The following is an 18,505-nucleotide window of genomic DNA, read 5'->3' as shown; positions in this document are numbered from 1 at the left end:
AAAACGAATTTAAAGAAATTTACAGAACTAGTTTAAATTACCATCTTCCAAAACTTTCTGAGCTTCTGTCCAAAATGCAATATTGGGTTCTTCAAGGTGAAATAAGGCCCATGATTTTGAGCGGAAATTAGGTCCATGAAAACAAGCCAGGGTCATATGGTTCCCGTGCAGGCTCATGGATCCTCCGAATTGCATCCCATCTTCTGGCAGGGGCATCTGGAACAGGGATATGTGGCACCCAGATACCACCTTCAGAACTCCTGGCCAGTGGCGATGATGGGCTGCATCCAACACTGCAGAGCAAACAGGAACAACAACTTCAGGCAAGATACAGGACGAGATTGCTGCCCTATTTTTAGTAAAAGATGGAATTATGAGTGATATTTTCTTATCTATTTCATTGACAATCTCTCACAGGTAATTTTTGCAATTAAAACATCCTAATTGGGAATTATATTATTTTTTGGTAGCACTTACATTGCTCGTGTGAGCTTCTCTCTAAGTTGTTTGCCATTGTCTTGGGAGGGAGATAAGGAACGGGGCCCCAGGTGGACAGAGCTCGCTTGCTTGTATCAAACTGCTGAGTGAAGAACTCCTGGAGTTTCATTCCTATTTTTATCAGGTCTGGCGTAGTCGACCTTGAAATCATCACTTGGAAGATATCCCATTTCAAGTCCCCATGGACAAATATCTCACTAGATATTAAAAATAGCAAGAAAATTAGCAGTTAATATACTTCCTACTGACAATTTAAAAAAAACCTAAAACCAAACAATGAGCCCTTTGCATTCCAGCAGACACTTACATTTTTGGTTAGCAATATTGGACAGAAGACATTTGACATTATCCAACATCATACATTTTAAACACAGGAAATATTATTACCTTTTATCTGTCATGCTCGAATCCAGATTATTATACAGATTAATTTTCCATTCATCCTGCAGTTTAAGATCAGCATTACTGAAGATTCCCATTAGGATACTGGATCCCATATAGTCAACACGTGCTTCAGTAGAACCCATAGTAATTTCAATTTTATGATTGGGCTGTTGGTTTGGGTGTTCAGAAATATGAGCTGAAATAGAATCAAATCAGTATAGAAATACAGAATTAACGAGATGAAAATCAGTTTTTCCAGTGATATCGCCTTTATTGACTGGAGCACATGCTAACAGCAGCAGGCTTTCCAACTTACCCACCATCTCCAGGGTGTTAACATCTATGGTACCTCCAACAACTCCCCCTCTGGAGTCCAGCTGGGATCTTCCCAAGCCCACAGACATGCTGATTTCCCGATCTCTGCTACTTCCCACAGACAGACGGCCCTGACTTTTCAAACCGCTGGTGGTCCACCTAGAACAGAGTTGAAAATAGACAACAACTTTCCAGGCTGTTGAAAGAGAAACTGAATATTATCTACTGGAAAGAAACAAATAATGTGGTTTAGGCATATGTGACTTCAGGATTAAGCAACTACAGTATTCATGAGGGGATTCTCAGTTCAAAACTGAAAAGGGTAGAATTTTAAAGCTAAAAGACAACAGGCTGTTAACAGTCTGTGTGGAAAAAAAATGGGGTTTTGCCCCCAAAACACCACCACTTGTTAAAACATGATTGATCTTGTTTTATACTTACGTGGTATTGCCCATTACATTGCTCATATTCATTTGAACATTTAATTGCTTTAGGTTCATAGCAAACACAACCAGTGTTTCCCATGGTGTTCCTTGCTGGCTTCCAGCTTTATTTGACTTATTAAATGGAGTTGATGTTTTTGAGAGAGTATCTAAACAGACAAACAAAGAAAACCCACAAAAATTTAAATTATTCCACATGCTAGGAAAAACTGGCAGAATATATCTATTGTGAATATTACAAAAGGACTGACAAGCACAATATTTAAAGAGCACAAAACCATGAGAGAAGATAAGTGAGAACTAGAGGATTTACAATACGCATTGCTTTAGCTGTCATAGAAATTGACTCGCTATACACACAGAGATAGTGCAATTTTATGGAAAATATGCTGACAACTTTCATTCATCCATTTCAGACATTTTCCCTTCTCTAAGCCATTGACTCTCCAGTGCCAGGCACTGTGGAAAAGAGTACTTTCAAAGCAGTAATGACATATTTCTTTCATACAACTGATGGAAATACTTTAGAAAAAAAATTTAAAAGTCATTATCTACTCACCTCTCTGAGGCACTGAGGAGTCAGACACGCTCCTGGATCTTGTGACAGCTGGAGACTTGAGGCTGTGAGATGCTGTCCCAGGTGACATACTGCTGCTGGCACTGTGCTCACTGAAAACATTGGGTGACTGTGCCATGTGAGTAAAGGAAGCAGATTGGCAGGGCTGCTCCCACGTCCTACAGTATGCTTTCCTTGAGGATTCAGGAGAAAGATGCTGGTTCACCCCTTCAATTGAATCTGGTGTTCCAGGGCCCGATGCTACTGGAGAAAAAGCGGCACAGGAAACACAGAAAAACCGTTTCATTCGTGTCTAACCATATCCTCCCGTACACTAAGAAGTAATTGGGAGAGTGTTCAAATGTATTTCATTTAACATAACTAAAAGTTTTCTACTGTTCTCATTAATATACCATAGAACTATAGAATGGTTTGGGAAGGGACCTTAAGTATCATGTGGTTCCAACCCTGCCATTGACAGGGATACCATTTATTAGATTGGGTTGCTCAGGGCCACATCCAGCCTGGTCTTGGAAGATGCTGTTTAAATTACTCAATGACCTACTTCAGCAGTTTGTCACTTCTTCCTTCTAGGATTTTCTATTAAACTCCTTTGAGTGACTGCATATGGAGCAAATCACAATACATGTAATAAGTTTCGGGTAATAAATGCTTATAAAATTCCTACTGTAACCCTTTGTGTAACAAGTTGTTTTGTGATAAGAAGCAGTCTCCTACCTGGCAGATTTATTGTCTGATCACCCAGGAAAAGCCTTCTAGCAATGCTTCTCCTGTACCAAGCCCTGGGAAAGGCCAGGATCTCACTGAGGCGGCGCATGTCGTATTTGAAAGAAGCAGATCCTATGTCACAGACAGCTGAAAAAGAAAAAGCACATCCACACAGTTGTAAATTCCCAGGAATAACAGGTTTTGGTAACCAAGTCAAATTCTCCTTCACCTAGTAGTATCATCTCTGCTGTCATGAAAAAATAAGTTTTCCTGAGGTGTTGCCATTTCTCCAAGTCCAAATACTAGATACAAATAAAGGCAAGATGGAACCCAAGAATACAGATTATGTTGAATCCTGCTTGTGTTGGATGCGCCTCAGACTCCTCATGGGAGGATTTTAATGGCAGATTAATCACAACCATTCCTGCTGTTTGCCCAGTAAGTCAGGGTCCCATGTGCAGGGGCAAAAAAATAAGTACATAGATCTTTTAAAAAACCAAAAAGCTGCCAAGAGTAAAGTCCATCACTGGAACAGCAGTTCTCTAATTAGCTGGGATTAAAATGAAAGCAGCATTTACCAGATATGTTGATCAATGTGGTGTCTATCTTGCTGGTAGCTTTGCTCGCAGACTGACTCTCAAAAAAGGAGGAGCCTCCTGAACGCCTGATCCGTGACAGGCTGACTTTCACAAACTCCAGGTTGATGCTCAAGGAATCCTTCCGGCCAGTGACCGAAGTTGGCTCCTCATCCACATTCCCTAGAAGCAGGAAGGAAACATTTGCATCTTCAGAATCCTTTCAAATCTACAGTTCAGAAAACTGTGCCACACTTGAATAATGTTCATAGAAGCAAACAGAAGCTTGTTCCGTACCCAAGGCTCCGGATCCAGGGGTTAGCACAGTAACAGCTGATTTTTGTTTTCCAGCTCCGTAGGGATGGAAGACGTAAAGGGAGAAGTCGGACATGCAGGCAGTAAAGCTCAGGCCTGAAGAGCTGCTGCTGGAAGTTGTCAGATCTGACTGACTGCTGCTGTGCCTCGTCCTGCCGAGAGGACTGCCAAGGGCAGGTGATGAACCTGGAGTCATTGTTTTGGGCAAAAATCAGATTTTGAAAACATTTTCAAACATGAAATAATACTTGATGTTAACAGCAGTATTAAACAGACCAAATGCACTTCGAATTATGCCCTCTAGCAGCAATATATATTTAATATTCTGTGTATAGAATCAACATGCACGCACATATTACCTGGTGCTCCAGATTTACTAGCTGAATTCTTTGAGCCACTCTGTGAAGTACTGCCACCAATGGACACACTTTCTGATGGGTATGTGGTGCCTAAAGTTTCCAGTTCTCCTCGGTTGGAAGAGAAAACAAGGTCCAGGGAAGGCAACTTCAGCATACATTCCACTCTGGATACCGGCAAGCAGCTGAACTTGATTTGAGAGGGCTGACAGGCAGGACAAAAATAAAGCATTCAGAAGGGACACTTGAAAAGAGTTTTATTTTTTAAAAAGCACTTAGAAGCATTGATTGTTTAAAAGACAGTGACTAAAGTAAGTTACTACCCTGAATGTTGAGTTAAAACCTCACCTGGACTCGTACATAAACCACCACATCCACAGGGAAGGAGGAATATGCTGATGTTGAAGATGACACTAAGGATGTTGTGGACTCTTCCAAGGGATCTTGTATATCAAACTGTCCCATGTCTTCATCCTGGGAACTAACAGCTTTTAACAAGTACAAGAATTCATTAGAAAGTGGAATTTGAAGGGAAAAGCAGCTCAGTACCATAAAAAGCACAGAGTGCCAGAATAGAATTATGCAACTGACCTGTGTAATTCCTTTCAATGGGTGTGATGGGAATGGTTTCAAGGGCTTTCTCCAGGAAGTCCAGGAGGCAGGGGCTGATCACCATCTCCTCTGGCAGTGACTGGAGTGCAACCCACGCATAGAGTTTAGCAGTTTTGACTCCACCACTCCCTTTCCCTTTGGCTGCAACATTGAAAAGATACATTTGTCTAAGGTAATACCACTGAGCAGTAACTGCTGAACGTAAGAAGACACTTCATAACTTATCAAGCTGTGCCCTCTAATTTTCTCCATCATCTGAAGAGACATAGATCAGGTCTGCTAGAGAAAATTAAGTCATTAAGTTTACACTTATGAACTCCAAAACTAACTCCATTAGTTTGTAATGTTTAACTGCAGTAATTCCATTGCTCATGTTCTTGACCAAGCACTCTGTTGTCATTGTCACCACCTCACTTTTTAGAAAATAGCACTGAAAGCAAACACACAGAGTTCTTCTCCAAATACCCAGTGCAAAGTAACCGCAGCTGACTGGAAATGAAAGTGGAATTAGGAAAAATAAATGCACTAGTCTGGAAAAAATGTCATTTTAAATGCAGAAAATACATTAAAAAAATTAAAACTGTAAATGGCAAGTCCTATTGTATTTGTGCAAGGAATAACTGAACATTCTAAACTAGCATTTTTGAAAGCTTGGAACTAGCCAGAGTATAAACAAATAAAATGATTACTGTTTTCTAAATCTGTGGAAGAGGAATCTTGAATCAATGCTCACCAAAACATAAATATGCAGAGAAGATATTAGTACCAGCTCAATAACTGTCTCTATGAAATATAGCTATTGGAATGAATATACATAAACGGTGATATGGATTTAAAATTCTCCAAGAAAAATATAAAAAATTAACTACTATGAGATTAAAAATCCTTTTATTTGCTTAAAAAAAAAAAAAAAGCAAGCACTGAATTTTCATTCTGTGCAAACTATTCTGCCTCGTGTCTCTGACTACATTGTCCTATCTTACTTTTACTGGAAGCCAAAGGCGATACAACAAGTTGGTCTCCATTCCAGAGGAATGATTTCCAGAGGAAAAGTACTATTAAAAAAAGTAGTATAAACGACAATAAATGTGCTTCAAAACCATTCAGGACTAGTAAATACTTACAGAAATACAGTTCATAAAGAAATAAAGCAATTACAAGCCAACCTCTAGTCTGGGAGGCATTTATATTGTCATACAAGTGCAATTTCCACACTAAATGCAGAGCTTACAGACATAAAACCAGCAAGCCTCAGTACCTGCACATGATGTGGTAAGAATTCAAAGGCAAAGATTAGAAAGAAGATAGGAAAGTAGAGAACAAAAGTGAAGTAGCATAAACCACTACACGACATTTGGTAATCATAAAGAGGATGGCCACCTAAAGGAGTAAGAGCTAATGGTTCAACAGCATGGAGAATTGAGGAAGGTGTCCCCATTTCACTGTTCTCTCCCAGCATCTCCGGTGATTTTGTAAGACAAAACCCACAAGCACAACTTTCAGTTATTCATTTTGCCTGGTGATCAAATTCTGACAAAATTTTGGCTTTGTGTTTAAAGCAATATTCAAATGCCAAAGGAGAGAAGAGTGAATGTCTCAGAAATTGGAGGTGCAATCTACATGCGTCTGGATCTGACATGAGGTAACAACAGCCTCCTGCTTCAAAACAGGAATCACTGGAGACAAATCAGAATTTGTATCAGAACTCATGTTACTCTAAATCATGGCTATTCCAGGGCCTGAAACAGGTGAGATATTTACATTTTGCTTTCCAACATTCTTTTGTTAAATGAAAACTGGGAGAAGGCAGTGACAGCCCATCACTGGGATATGGTGACTACGACAGAAATATTACTGAGATTGGTTTGGCAAACAATGTCTAAAAATGCAGCTTTATGAACTGCATTCTTGCTCCTGGGGTCAGGTTTCTGCAGCCAAAGTCAAGACTGGATAAATACAGTGCTCCAGGTAAGGTGCAGCCAGATCTAAAGGCAGTAGATTACACCAAGGAAAAATATATCCATGAAAGGTTCAGAAAGTTTGTCTATAAGTACCTGATGGGATGGGTGGGGGTTGGGGAGGAAGTAAGGTGTTAGTCTTGCTGTGGATAGTGCTAGATAGAGGAGGAGATGTGGCAGTATCTTTCATACCATACAGCTTGGACTCTTTGGAAAGGGTGCGTGGCAGAGAGGATCCTCGAGAAGTGTTTGGCGATTCAGTCTTTAGAGTCTTGGAATTGTAGTGCAACTGGAAAGCAAAGCAAGATCAAGTTACTTCACACAAAGAACTCAATTTCTGTACAGCCATTTGGTGTCACTCCTTCCCTTCAAAATTTATTTCTTCTCATTATTTACAGAAATATCATTGTAGGTGTGGCTAAACCACCACAGTAAGATACATTACATTCCAATTCATGTCCTACACATATTAAGAACTGAAAACTTAGTACAAAAAAAAAATAGATAAATTAATAAATATTTTTAAAAAGTCAGTGAAAGAGAGAAATGGAGGAAATTCATTATTTAGGAACAATGTCTAAAGCTTGTTTCTCTCTCTGTTACATCATGCATCCTGTGCCACCTGTGCACACAGCCTTCTTTCTTGTCTTAATGTGGGGTAGGACTGTTCCACTACTGAGCACAGGCATACAGAAATTGGCATAAAAAATCAAAATAAGATACTCCAAGAGTTCACACCTCCTCTACATGCACAATAGACTATTACTGAAAACACAGAACATAACAAAAGCTGTAGAGAATGTTTAGTTATTCCTAAATTTGACTAAAAGCAGCAGGCAGCACCTCAGGTATAACTGTTATCCCTGAAGACAGCCTGCAAAACTGGAAAAGGGACACACATAGTCCTTGCACATCGAAAGACTAGAGAAGCCAAGCTGTTTCAGGTGAGGAGCATGTGATTTATGGCATTGCCTCAACTGAATTGCACGAAGTTTTCCTTCAGCAGTGACAGATTTTTCCCTGTTCTCACTCCATAGGATTTTTAAATCATGACATACAAGGACATTTCTGTTGAGACCCTTTCATGCTAGGATATAGAAACAATGATTAAAAAACCAAGGGAGTGTACAGCTTGATGGTGCTCAGGAGAAAACATATTCATTGCCTCCCTGTGAGTTCTCCCTTCATTTTACCTTTACATCCACTCCAGGAATATAGAACACTGTTGTTTCCACATCACTGGGTTTTGTCTGTAGAGATGATGGCACTTTCTTGCCAGCAAGTAAATGAGTAGTAGATGCATAATTAGTTTGAAATTTCTTCTTTTTTGAAGGAGACTCTTGATCCAAACTTCTGGAACTGCGATCATAGCTCCTAAAATGAATTTACTCATGTTATTAAAATAATTTGCTGTGTCACACTGGGCCAGAACAATTGCAACTTATGGTTCTGCTATTAAGCAGTGCTAATTGCTACAAATAAAGTGCTGGTAATGAACTAATGCACACGTTTCTTACCTTCGCAAACTAATGTCGTCGTGCTCTTGCTGGAGCATAGTGGGGTGCAACACACACTTCCCACAATCAATTTCAACCCTGATATCAAGCTCAAAGTCAATGTTTCTCTCCGTGGTGGTGCCAGTGACACTCCTGTTGGTGGGTGTTGTTGGCCAGCGCTCAGTGAACAGCTGGTGCACAGCAGCAAAGCCCGTGGCTTTCTTGCGAGAGGTGCTCCTGCACAGGCACAGGTGGGGGGCAGGTATCAGCAGGACATTTACCTCAGCAGGGGCTACAAGGCATTCCCAAACTACGCCCACACTCAGTGTATAATCTTATAAAAACATGTTGGGAAAAAACCTTATCTGATATGCAGCAGTACAGTGACCCATCTTGCATTGACACATTACATTTCTTAATATAGAGTATTACAAAAACTAAGCCTTTCTTAAATTCTCAGTCAAAAAAGGAACACAAATATTTATACAATAAATTTCTTATTTGTAAATACCCACATCATTACTTCCTGTTCTGTGCCTCAAAAACCTCACTTCCAAGTTCTTTCATTCTCTTCCAAGCCCTGAAATTTCTAACAGTTGCCTCCTTTTCCAATCAGGATCCCTCCTTCCCACACAGTCACCTCTGCTGGACACAACCTCCCCTGCCTCCCACACACACGCTTGACTGTATTCAGTACTTCATCAGCAACAGATTCTGTGGCTTTAAATTCAGTATTTCAAGTTTGAGAGTACTGAAAGTATATTGAGGTATCTTCTTCGTTTCTGTGTTGCTCCTCAGGACCGCTACTTACGGTGGTTTCCTATAAAAATACGTCCTCTCCCTTTCATGGTCATCGTCCTTCTCCGAGTCCTCACTGCTGGAGGATAAGCTGTCATCCCGGCGTCCTTCTTCAGGCTGGAAGGGAATGCCGGGTGAGAAGCCTACTGGAGTTTTGGGTGAACCAAATACCGAGCATGAGCCTTCACTAGTAGATGAGTAATGGGAGGGACCATCAATAGTTACGGACAAAAGGTCCATTTCTGTCTCCTCTGGAAACTGATTGTGAAAAGACAAAAAGATAGTAAATTTCCACAGGTATGATTTCCAAAGAGAATGCAGTAGATAGATCTGGAAATAAAGAAGCAAGAGTGCTATGAGAAACTCTTACTTCTGAGTTCCTCATAACAAGGAGAGAGCAGGTAAAGGAATTGCAAGAGGGATTATGAAAAAGAAGGGAATGAAAGCTTGGTGGGGAGATGTTCGCCATTGCCTAGTGATTGAGCTCAGCCTGCTAGATAAAGACTCATCATGCTCTTACCAATTTAGAAGGAATGGAAAGATTTCATTTAAATTTAACAACTATTTTGAAAGAAAAGGACAGAAGGCAGCCCAAATGCCCATGACTTGCAGGGAGCGTTAGTGAGGGCATGCAGGGCACTACACAGAATGTACGGCACCGCCCCTGGGCACCCCGGCCTGAGCACAGAACCAAATGTCCTAAAGGAGCCTCCTGTTTCTCACAGAAATCATGGCACAAGCAATTTTCCAACATTAAATTCTTAAAATGCCTGCAAAAAGTATCTACAAGTGTTAAAAACCAGCACTTCCTATGCAGTGTTACTGTAGAGCTACACAGTTGTTGTCTGCAAATTCAAATTAGAGCTCTGCTGAACAACTGACACTATGACACCAGGAAAATACATTTTTTAAAAAATATTCAGAATTTGATACCTTTAAGGGTTTGATAGCATTTTGCTATGCCAACAGAACCTAAGCTAACTGGGCTTCTACGTAACAACAACAATAGGGAGGATAGCTTTTAAATGCGAACATATTTAAATGTGCAAAGCACATTCCCAGGTGTCATTTCCACCATTCTCTCAGAAACAGGAATTTATTTCCTGGGAGCATGAGAATAATTAGAAGAGAGAAAAAGTAAATTACTGTCTCTTCAGTTTGTTTTTTTTTTTTTTTTGTTAGTTGTACCTTTCCTGATTTGTTTTGAGTTTTGGGTTTGCTCTGTTCATTTCTTTTTAAGAAAACTACTCTACTATGTTCCCTAAACATGTTTTTGAGAGCAATTAAAAAACTCTGTTAGTTCTCAGGATATTAAATTTTGGAACATTCCCTACTTGCTATTATTTGAAAATGTCTCACTCCGCATTAAATATATGAATTTTAACAGAAATAAGAGTGTGAGAAGATGTCCTCCCACCTGGTAATTATTTTGTTCTGGTGTTGATTGCTGTTACATTGGAACACAATGTAACAGGTGAAGGCACATACACTAAAATCATCCCATAAAGCACATTTCAAGGCTAGACTTGGGTCACTTTACATTAGCCTTGCTCTTTAGGCAAAACCCCAATGATTCATTTTACAAGAGGTTTTAGGTCTACATAAGGGTATAGAAGTACTTTGATTGTTGTCATCAACAACTGTTCTGCTTAATTTAAATATTTTCAAACTCAATATACATTCTGTTTAGCTGAGTGCAAAAGAGATGAAATATTGAAAAGCAGCTCCCTATGAGATAAATTAGTTCTCTGGAAAAGAATACTTGTTTCTGCACAGAAATACCTGAAAATACCCTTCCCCTGGACAGCTGGATTGTTGTGCAATCCCCAAAGCTGTTTGATTCAACTTAATAGAAATGAAAAAAATATAGAAATTAAAACAATTACAATAATCTCAGCCGTGCAAAATCAACATTTTGAAAATGAGAAAACATAGCAACAAAAAAAAGAAAAAAAAAACCACCCCAAAACCAATTCAACAATCCATTTCCAACACTGAGAAAGATAAACCTGTAGAGCTATACCAAACTGACTAATACCCATTTCCAAAACTCTAAATAGATTCAAACACCAAAAAAAACCTAGGTGATTTTTTTTCCACACCTCTGACAAGAATTCCAAGAAAATCTCTACTGTGTGAGCCTAAAAACCAAATCAAACCATTTAAAAATATTTTTCGCTCATGATTCAATTAATTTCTGTGCTAAGAAACCAAAATACATCTGTCTTCTAACAAAACAAGTCTATCTTCCAAAAACACATCTGTAATTGAGGCAAACACTAACAAAAGCAGACACATAATTAAGGTTTGCCTGGATGTAATAATCTCATCAACTTGTGACCAAATGGCACAGGGAATGCAATTGTATGGCATATAAAGTAATTCTTACAGAATCCTGTATGTTGAAGGTTACTCTTGGCCCAGGAGATGCAGCATCTACACGGATATCTGGGAGGTCTTCACTGTCTCCCAGTCGAGAGCTGCAAGCCAAACAAAACCCAAACAGATTCTTGAGTTGTACTGCAAGATTTTAGGGTCATGCAAACATTTAACTACACAAATATAAGGTCATCTTTATCACTTTGTAATGGAGGAATATATTAAATCATAATTGAAGCACTTAGAATACTGGCCAAATCATGTGTACCTTCTTTCTCTTTTCTTCTCCACCTCCTTCCTTTTAATGTACCTATCTCTGCTAATTTCTGTATGGAAGCTTTTCAATCCTGAGCCAACATGCAGAAATTACAGAAAAACAAGGTATTTGTAATCTACCACACAGGGCAATTACTCTCACACAAAAAAGCATCTCCCTTTCTTTGTCTCATTACAACAGCCCTTTCAAAAGGTAGATGTTTGTACATCAAGTGTAGAAAACAAGAGTATCACACTATGCCATTTTTCCTTATATACATTTCTTCAGTATGTTTTGAAAGCAGGATTCTGTAGAAAACCCCAAGTTGTTGTAAAAGTGGAATTTTCTCAGAGGTTTCAAAAAAATGAGAAAAGTGCTTTTTAGAACATGCCTGTCTTGCAAAATGATCTCCTCCTATCCAGTTCCACTACAAACAGCTGCTGCCTGTAGTAAAAGGACTCTTCAGGCCCAAGTCCAACATTTCCCCCATTCCATGTGCTGTTATTGTTATCACAGATCCCAGATTCCTGGAAGCTCACCTTGTTCTGTCCATTCTCTTCAGAGGTGGCCTCCCTGATGCCGAAATGCTCTTAGATCGGCTGTAGCTGGGTTTGTAGCTCAGACCCCACTTGTCTTTCAAGGAGGCAGCCTAAACCAGAAACAACATTGAAATGCAACAACTGAGAACACAGAGAAAAACTCTGGCAAGCTAAAATGCTATTGCACATGGGAGTGCCAGCAAAGTAAAAGGCTTTTTGGGACACAAGTGCTACAATAGTCTCAAAGTAGCTTAATCCTGCTGCTCACCCTCATGCTGGATCTACGGAGCTTTTTGCGGACGTCCCTGCGGATGTCATTCACAGCCACTGACTCCAGCTGCTGGTAGCGCTGAATTTCTTGGTTTATGGTCCCTTCACTCGCACCTAATTTTCTGGAGATAAAGCATGGTTGAGTTATCTTATAGATACTATTTCCACCATTTCAAAAACCTGTGTTGTAAGAATGCTTTCCCTGGGAATTACCCCATTTTCTCTTTTGTCCCAATACTTACGACCAGGGCCAAATACAGCTGCAGAAATATTAGAACAAACATTTAACCTAAAATCCAAATTTCAAATAAAATTTCCCTCTGAATGGTGACAACAGCTTCACTATAAGTACAAACAGTAAAACCTGTCTCCTCTTCATTATTTAACACATAATTACCAACCTCTGTATTCCCATCCCAGCCAGATCCATTCATAGTACGTCCGTCTTGGGGAAAAGGGGGGAAAAAACACCAAACAACCCAAAAAAACTATGTTTGCAAATACCATTAATAAAATTCACAGAAGTTCAGATGAAATTTGGAGTAATTTTTTCTAAAGGGTTTTCTCAAGTACAGTATAAGATTTATCTTGAAAACATCAGGTACAAGATGCAAAAAAAGATCAATTTAAGTATTTTCTTCTTCCTAAGCTTATTACAGTTTCAAAGCAATATATTTTGCTAAAGTAATCAGCATGATAGTAAATCAAGATGGAACAATGATTTTGGATCAAGAGGAAAAGGATTATAAATCAGTCATTAAAATGCAGAGTCAGAAAAATACAGACTAATCTGACACTTATGGAACAACCAGAGAGATTTGGGAGAGTACTAGCATATATAGCTTTTGCTTTTGGAATCCAAAAGGACAATTTTTGTACTTTTAAATAAAGGCAACAATTTGCACTTAACCATAACAGTGCCACAAGATGTATGATAAGAACATAAAGCAAACCCCACTTACTTTAAGTCATCGATGACTTTTGCTTGCTCATTGAGCTCTCTGATATCAACTAAACGCTTCATAAATTTCCTTCCTCGCTGTTCTCCAGTTTGGATACTGGAAGCTCCCTGCCGCCGGTGATCAATGATCTCCTGTTTAAAGTAAACATTTCATTAATGCCCTCATCAAAAATTCGACATCAGTACGATTTAGGCAAGAGGCAATGTGAATTTCACACCTTCAGATTTGGACTAGTGCATGCAAAAGAATCAATTCATGTGAATAGGCAGCTGATTGGATTTTTTCCAGTGATCCAAAGCCCATCATTCAGTTAGACACACTATAACTACTACATACATGTCCCCATGAGCAGGATCTGCCTGCTTTCATATGTGCTCTGCTAGACTGGAGCAAATCCTGCTTCGCTGAGCCCAAGAGATATTCTACAGGAACAGAGTATCGGTGGGTTGGGGGACTCAAACCCAGCAGGTGATTTACAATCCGCTGCCCAAATGTGAGCTTGCGTGCATCTCCACCCAAGGAGCCTCCACCTGATTTCTGAACAACAAACAGGAGCATTAGTGTGCTGGGATAATGTTTCCACTGTTGTCAGGCAAGAGACATTAAGGAACAGCTGTTAAAATGGTTTTGTAGAAAATCAAAAAGCAAAGTCAGCAGCATATTGCATAGAAGTAAGTTTTTTTTAATTTGTTCATGTTAGTAACTTACTCTCCTGTGAAGAAAGCCTAGAAGAAATCCACAGCTTTTACAATTCAGGTACCTGAGGTTAGGTACCGTGTCTCCTCCATGTTTTCAAATCCAGATCAATATTTCCACATTATACCAGTAGAAATATGATCTGTCATGGGTTGCCTTTGAAATATGGAGTTAGAAAACACACACACACAAACATTTTTAACTTGCAACAAGACTTGTATGAGCTATAAAGACTTGCATGCTGGACTCAAGACTAAGACCTTTCCATTTGACAGAAGACTTTTTCCAAGCAGTAGGACTTATTTTGGTGGATTCACTTACTGCATGTATAGTGGGAGACATGGTGTCAACTTCATCCTCATCTGAAAGGTCAGCTATGTTCACAGAGTTGAGGTCAGCAATGTCATCAATATCTTCCTCTCCTGTCAATGTTGTGAGGGTGTTGCCCAAAGCATTCAATCTTTTCCCAATGTTTGGATCCATGTGGACGTCAATACCACACATCTTCCACAACACATTCAGTGTCCAGGTTCCAGCACTACTGCTTTCTGTGTTAACAAAAAATCAGTTTAACCCGTTTTTCCTCTTCTAAAAAATCCCCCACACTGAATTATGTACTAATTAACTGTTTGTCAGTTACAAAGAACTCTCTTTTCTGCTCATTCTGAGAAAAACATATTTCCACAACTGAAATGCCAGATGAAAATACTTCCCAGTATTTCTTTAACAAGTGATATAACATAGGCAGACCTAATTGAAAACACATTCTGTTCAGCCAAGCTGATGACAAGGAGAGAGCATCTCAAGCTTCAGCTCTTACAAATGCAGGCAAGTACATTATTCCAAGATGGAATTTCTAACAGCAAGAAACATAAAACATGTCTTTCTGCATGTACAAATGCTGACCTATTTATTCAGGGCTTGAACAACGATGCTGGAAGATGTTGTATTATGTGTACAGTGTGCCTAGTGAATATCCTGTCTTCCCAGGATTTTTCACCATCAAAATACAGACCCTGCTCTAAGCACAACTACACAAGATACTGGTTTTCTTTCTAAATGAAGTATGACCAATACAGAGACTGACATCTATTTCTGAGTGCTCTGGAGAATGTCCAGACTACTTAGACTGGGCAGAGAGGGAGTTTGGGAAAAATAGAAGCCCTTTCTGGGCGAGATAAGAGAGGGATGGAAGCTCAGGGTACAAAGCTTCAGCATGAGAAATACTGGAAGATTTAGCAATCCCTAAGGCAGGAAGCAACAGGACAACATTACTGTTATGGCAACTATTGCTGACCTTTCTCCAACCAATTAAATGAAAACACAGTTAAAAGACTTAAATTTCATATTTTATGAGTGTTTTATTTATGTAGGACTTAATTTATTAAAACAAACACATTACCTGCTGCAGCTTGTCCCGTTGTCCTAGAACACACTTCATAGGTACCATCTGGCACAACACCTACGTGAAGCATACAAAGCAAATACACTGATTACACAGCCACTAAAAGTTGCTTTAGACCAGCCCTTCCCAATCCCATCCTCAGTCTCCTGCCTGCCACAATTAAAGAATGATAGAAGTTCTAGTTTTAATTCCCATTGGAGGACTTCTCTTATTTAGTAAAGTGAATTTATTTGGGAAGATACAAAATTCTGAATGTATATTATGTATAAATACATATATGTACTGAATCAATTTAAACTTACATAAAATTTTAGAATTTTCACCATTATATATATTTATATACATATAAAAAAATTTTCTATATGACACTATTAAAAACTTACTGGGATCTTATGACATTGCATAAAAGCAATGCATCCAACTCTTCCAGCATCTCTCAGAGCTTAAATTATTACAATGATATATAAAGCAGCAAAGTTTACTAATAAAGGAAAACAACAACAAAGGAATATAACCTTTTAGATCCATATTATTTTGCTTTCAAAAGGCCGAAGTCTTTTCTTTAGGTTTTTTGGGAAAGCTCAGCCATTTTTCAGATCAAGGGGAAGGGCAAAAGTGGATTTATATCTGAAATACTCTTATCCAGCATGAAATCATCCTCACTTACATGCATTCATGACTAGATCTCCTCTTATTTCTGGTTTCCAGTCATCCCAACTTGTCTCAAAGCCATCAGCAAAGCGGATACAGAAGTTTTTAAAATGACCTTTGCTAACTAAAGACTCTGAGGAGCAGGCAGTGATGAGTGTGCTTTCAATAGTCAGGACTAAAGCAGAGCCAGTGTCAAGATCTGCAGAGTGGTTAGACTGGAAAATAAAATCACAGGGAGAATCTACTGATCAGTGCGATGTCAAAGTGATATTGTACATTTACTAAATGCCATTTATCTTTCCCTAGTAGAAAACTGATCCCTAATCGTATCTCCTTGTGTTGTTCCTTCTCTGCAGAGCTTCAAAAGCATCACCTCTGCCCACACAATGCCTTGCATTGCTATTTCCTAAATGCAACACCTACATTATAAATTTATTAGGGCAGTGGGAGTCAAGCTCATCTGGGAAAAGAACAAAAGTCCATGTTTGATCGAGGGCTATAATCCTTATGGCCCCATGACCAGAGAACACAAGTCCAGGATTGATTCTTTTCTCAAAGAAGGGTCACACAGGACTTGATTGAACAATGACAAAAAGTAGCTTCAATCCTCATGTGATTTTTTGGTGCTTATTTTGATATGTACAATTACATACACTTAGGTGTACAGACTGATTAATTTCTAGCTCTACGAACATCTACAATTATGTTTCCCTATAAAAAAGCCCACATACTTCCTTTTATAAAACTAGACCTCTTTTGAAATATGCATCACCTGGTTCTGTATATGTACCACACACAAACTGGTATTTTAACAGACTTCTCAGTCACGCTTTTGCCTACCTGGGGTGTGTTTGTGATGGGCAGGCAAATTCCTAAGTCATTGACAGTCAGCTGAAGGAATAGGGTCCCAAAAGCCTGTGCAGAGGTTTGCTGGATTCCAGGCAGCATATCTACCACTTCTTTTGTGGCCATATGAATATCTTTATGTAAAGCCATCCTCTGTTCATTCCAGTTGTCATATGCAGCCTTGTAGTTCAGCCAGAATAGCACAGCTTGATGAGGAAACCAAAAATGTTTAACTGAAATCCACAGCTTATTAAAAAACTAATGTATATTCACTAAATAAATTCTTTTTTTTTCTCCCTTTTACAATTCTCTGTTACCTTAAGTCAGAGGATGTATAACAATGGGCATACATGTGTTCAGGGTGCAGTGATTGGGCTCGTGCTTCAAAGGACAAGATGAACAAACCTGATCATTTACCATCAGAGTTAATATATTAAAATGTCCTGCTGTTCTCAGCATTATTTGTCTGTGAAAATTTACAACAGCAACTTCCTCCAAACCATCTGAAAACTAATCCCCTCAACAAATGGCATTTTTGATGTTTGATGACAGAATTATCAATCTGTTGGGCATGGAGATCTCCCAAATTTCTCATCTACTTAACATGAAACATATTGAATCTTAAATAATCAAGCCTCTTGGGGAAAAAAAAAAATCTCTTCCTCAGTATGAACACTAACTTGCAGCAATTTTCTCTACAATACCTCTGTCAAAGGCCACGGGCTGGGCAAAAACAATGGGTCTGTTCAGAGTAATGAGCACAGCTTCCCTGTCTGATGAGCCGCTGATTTCTTCTCGGAGAGCATTTCTTAATCCAATTCTTGTCTTGAAATAGGCAACTTGATGGAAGTCTGAGCCAGCTTCTTCATAAACCTTAAAACGTTTCAAAAAATGGGAAGAGGGAGAGGTTTGCAGCAGGGGAGAGTTCAGGGATGGGGAGTGGGAAGGAAAAAACCCCAAATTACTGCATTTGACAAAACATAAAATTAAAACAGCAAGTTAAGATGTGTTCTTTGCTCTTTTTCTTCTCTACCCAAAGTCCATTTGAGGATCTCCAATATTTTTGCATTAAGTTCTGATCACAGCATTATTTTCCTTATTTATCATGAATTGTTAACTAACGTAACTATTTATATATCCAGATCCTCTATTGTGACAGCTGATTTATAGGTCCTAAGATTTCTATTTGCTTGTATATTTCTAGGCATCACAAAATACTTTCATATCCTAGAACAAGTAATTCCAGGTAACAGCAGCTTTAAGAATACAAGAGGTACAACAGTCAAACCAAGACAGACAAACTAGGTCAAAATGTAGGTCTAGCAAAGTTTGGATCTTCTCTGATCTTATTATTTCATGCAAATATTCTAAAAAAACATATCAATATCAACAAAAGTTTTGAGTTTGACTCAGTAGAAAGGCTATCACTGTTCCAAAGGGCTAAGACATTGTAAGACATTAATAGT

At 38.9% G+C, this 18,505-nt stretch overlaps 1 protein-coding gene across 10 annotated transcripts in view; it reads right to left on the bottom strand.

Annotated features, from left to right (window-relative positions):
• The window catches only part of BLTP1 (bridge-like lipid transfer protein family member 1), an 88,771-nt gene that overhangs the window by 4,170 nt on the left and 66,096 nt on the right, over positions 1–18,505 (bottom strand). For 2 of the 10 annotated variants that reach the window (XM_069012606.1, XM_069012598.1), the window contains 27 exons: positions 17,744–17,912; positions 17,034–17,245; positions 16,210–16,408; positions 15,540–15,599; positions 14,459–14,685; positions 13,778–13,978; positions 13,442–13,572; positions 12,478–12,601; positions 12,210–12,319; positions 11,425–11,515; positions 10,818–10,880; positions 9,049–9,293; positions 8,259–8,474; positions 7,935–8,115; positions 6,838–7,030; positions 4,763–4,924; positions 4,520–4,659; positions 4,175–4,376; positions 3,798–4,001; positions 3,504–3,683; positions 2,935–3,072; positions 2,200–2,457; positions 1,639–1,789; positions 1,199–1,356; positions 886–1,078; positions 478–695; positions 42–293 (listed from right to left, as the gene is read on the bottom strand). In XM_069012606.1, coding sequence (XP_068868707.1) covers positions 42–293; positions 478–695; positions 886–1,078; positions 1,199–1,356; positions 1,639–1,789; positions 2,200–2,457; positions 2,935–3,072; positions 3,504–3,683; positions 3,798–4,001; positions 4,175–4,376; positions 4,520–4,659; positions 4,763–4,924; positions 6,838–7,030; positions 7,935–8,115; positions 8,259–8,474; positions 9,049–9,293; positions 10,818–10,880; positions 11,425–11,515; positions 12,210–12,319; positions 12,478–12,601; positions 13,442–13,572; positions 13,778–13,978; positions 14,459–14,685; positions 15,540–15,599; positions 16,210–16,408; positions 17,034–17,245; positions 17,744–17,912 — 4,678 coding nt within the window. Of the gene's footprint in view, positions 1–41; positions 294–477; positions 696–885; positions 1,079–1,198; positions 1,357–1,638; positions 1,790–2,199; positions 2,461–2,934; positions 3,073–3,503; positions 3,684–3,797; positions 4,002–4,174; positions 4,377–4,519; positions 4,660–4,762; positions 4,925–6,837; positions 7,031–7,934; positions 8,116–8,258; positions 8,475–9,048; positions 9,294–10,817; positions 10,881–11,424; positions 11,516–12,209; positions 12,320–12,477; positions 12,602–13,441; positions 13,573–13,777; positions 13,979–14,458; positions 14,686–15,539; positions 15,600–16,209; positions 16,409–17,033; positions 17,246–17,743; positions 17,913–18,505 lie in introns of all 10 variants that reach the window. The other 8 variants (XM_069012597.1, XM_069012599.1, XM_069012600.1 and 5 more) reach the window with 7 other exon arrangements.

This window comes from Aphelocoma coerulescens, chromosome 4 (assembly GCF_041296385.1).
Source record: "Aphelocoma coerulescens isolate FSJ_1873_10779 chromosome 4, UR_Acoe_1.0, whole genome shotgun sequence".
Classification (NCBI taxonomy): Eukaryota; Metazoa; Chordata; class Aves; order Passeriformes; family Corvidae; genus Aphelocoma; species Aphelocoma coerulescens.
Note: the sequence above shows the minus strand (reverse complement) of the source record. Positions and strands in the feature narration are given on the sequence as shown.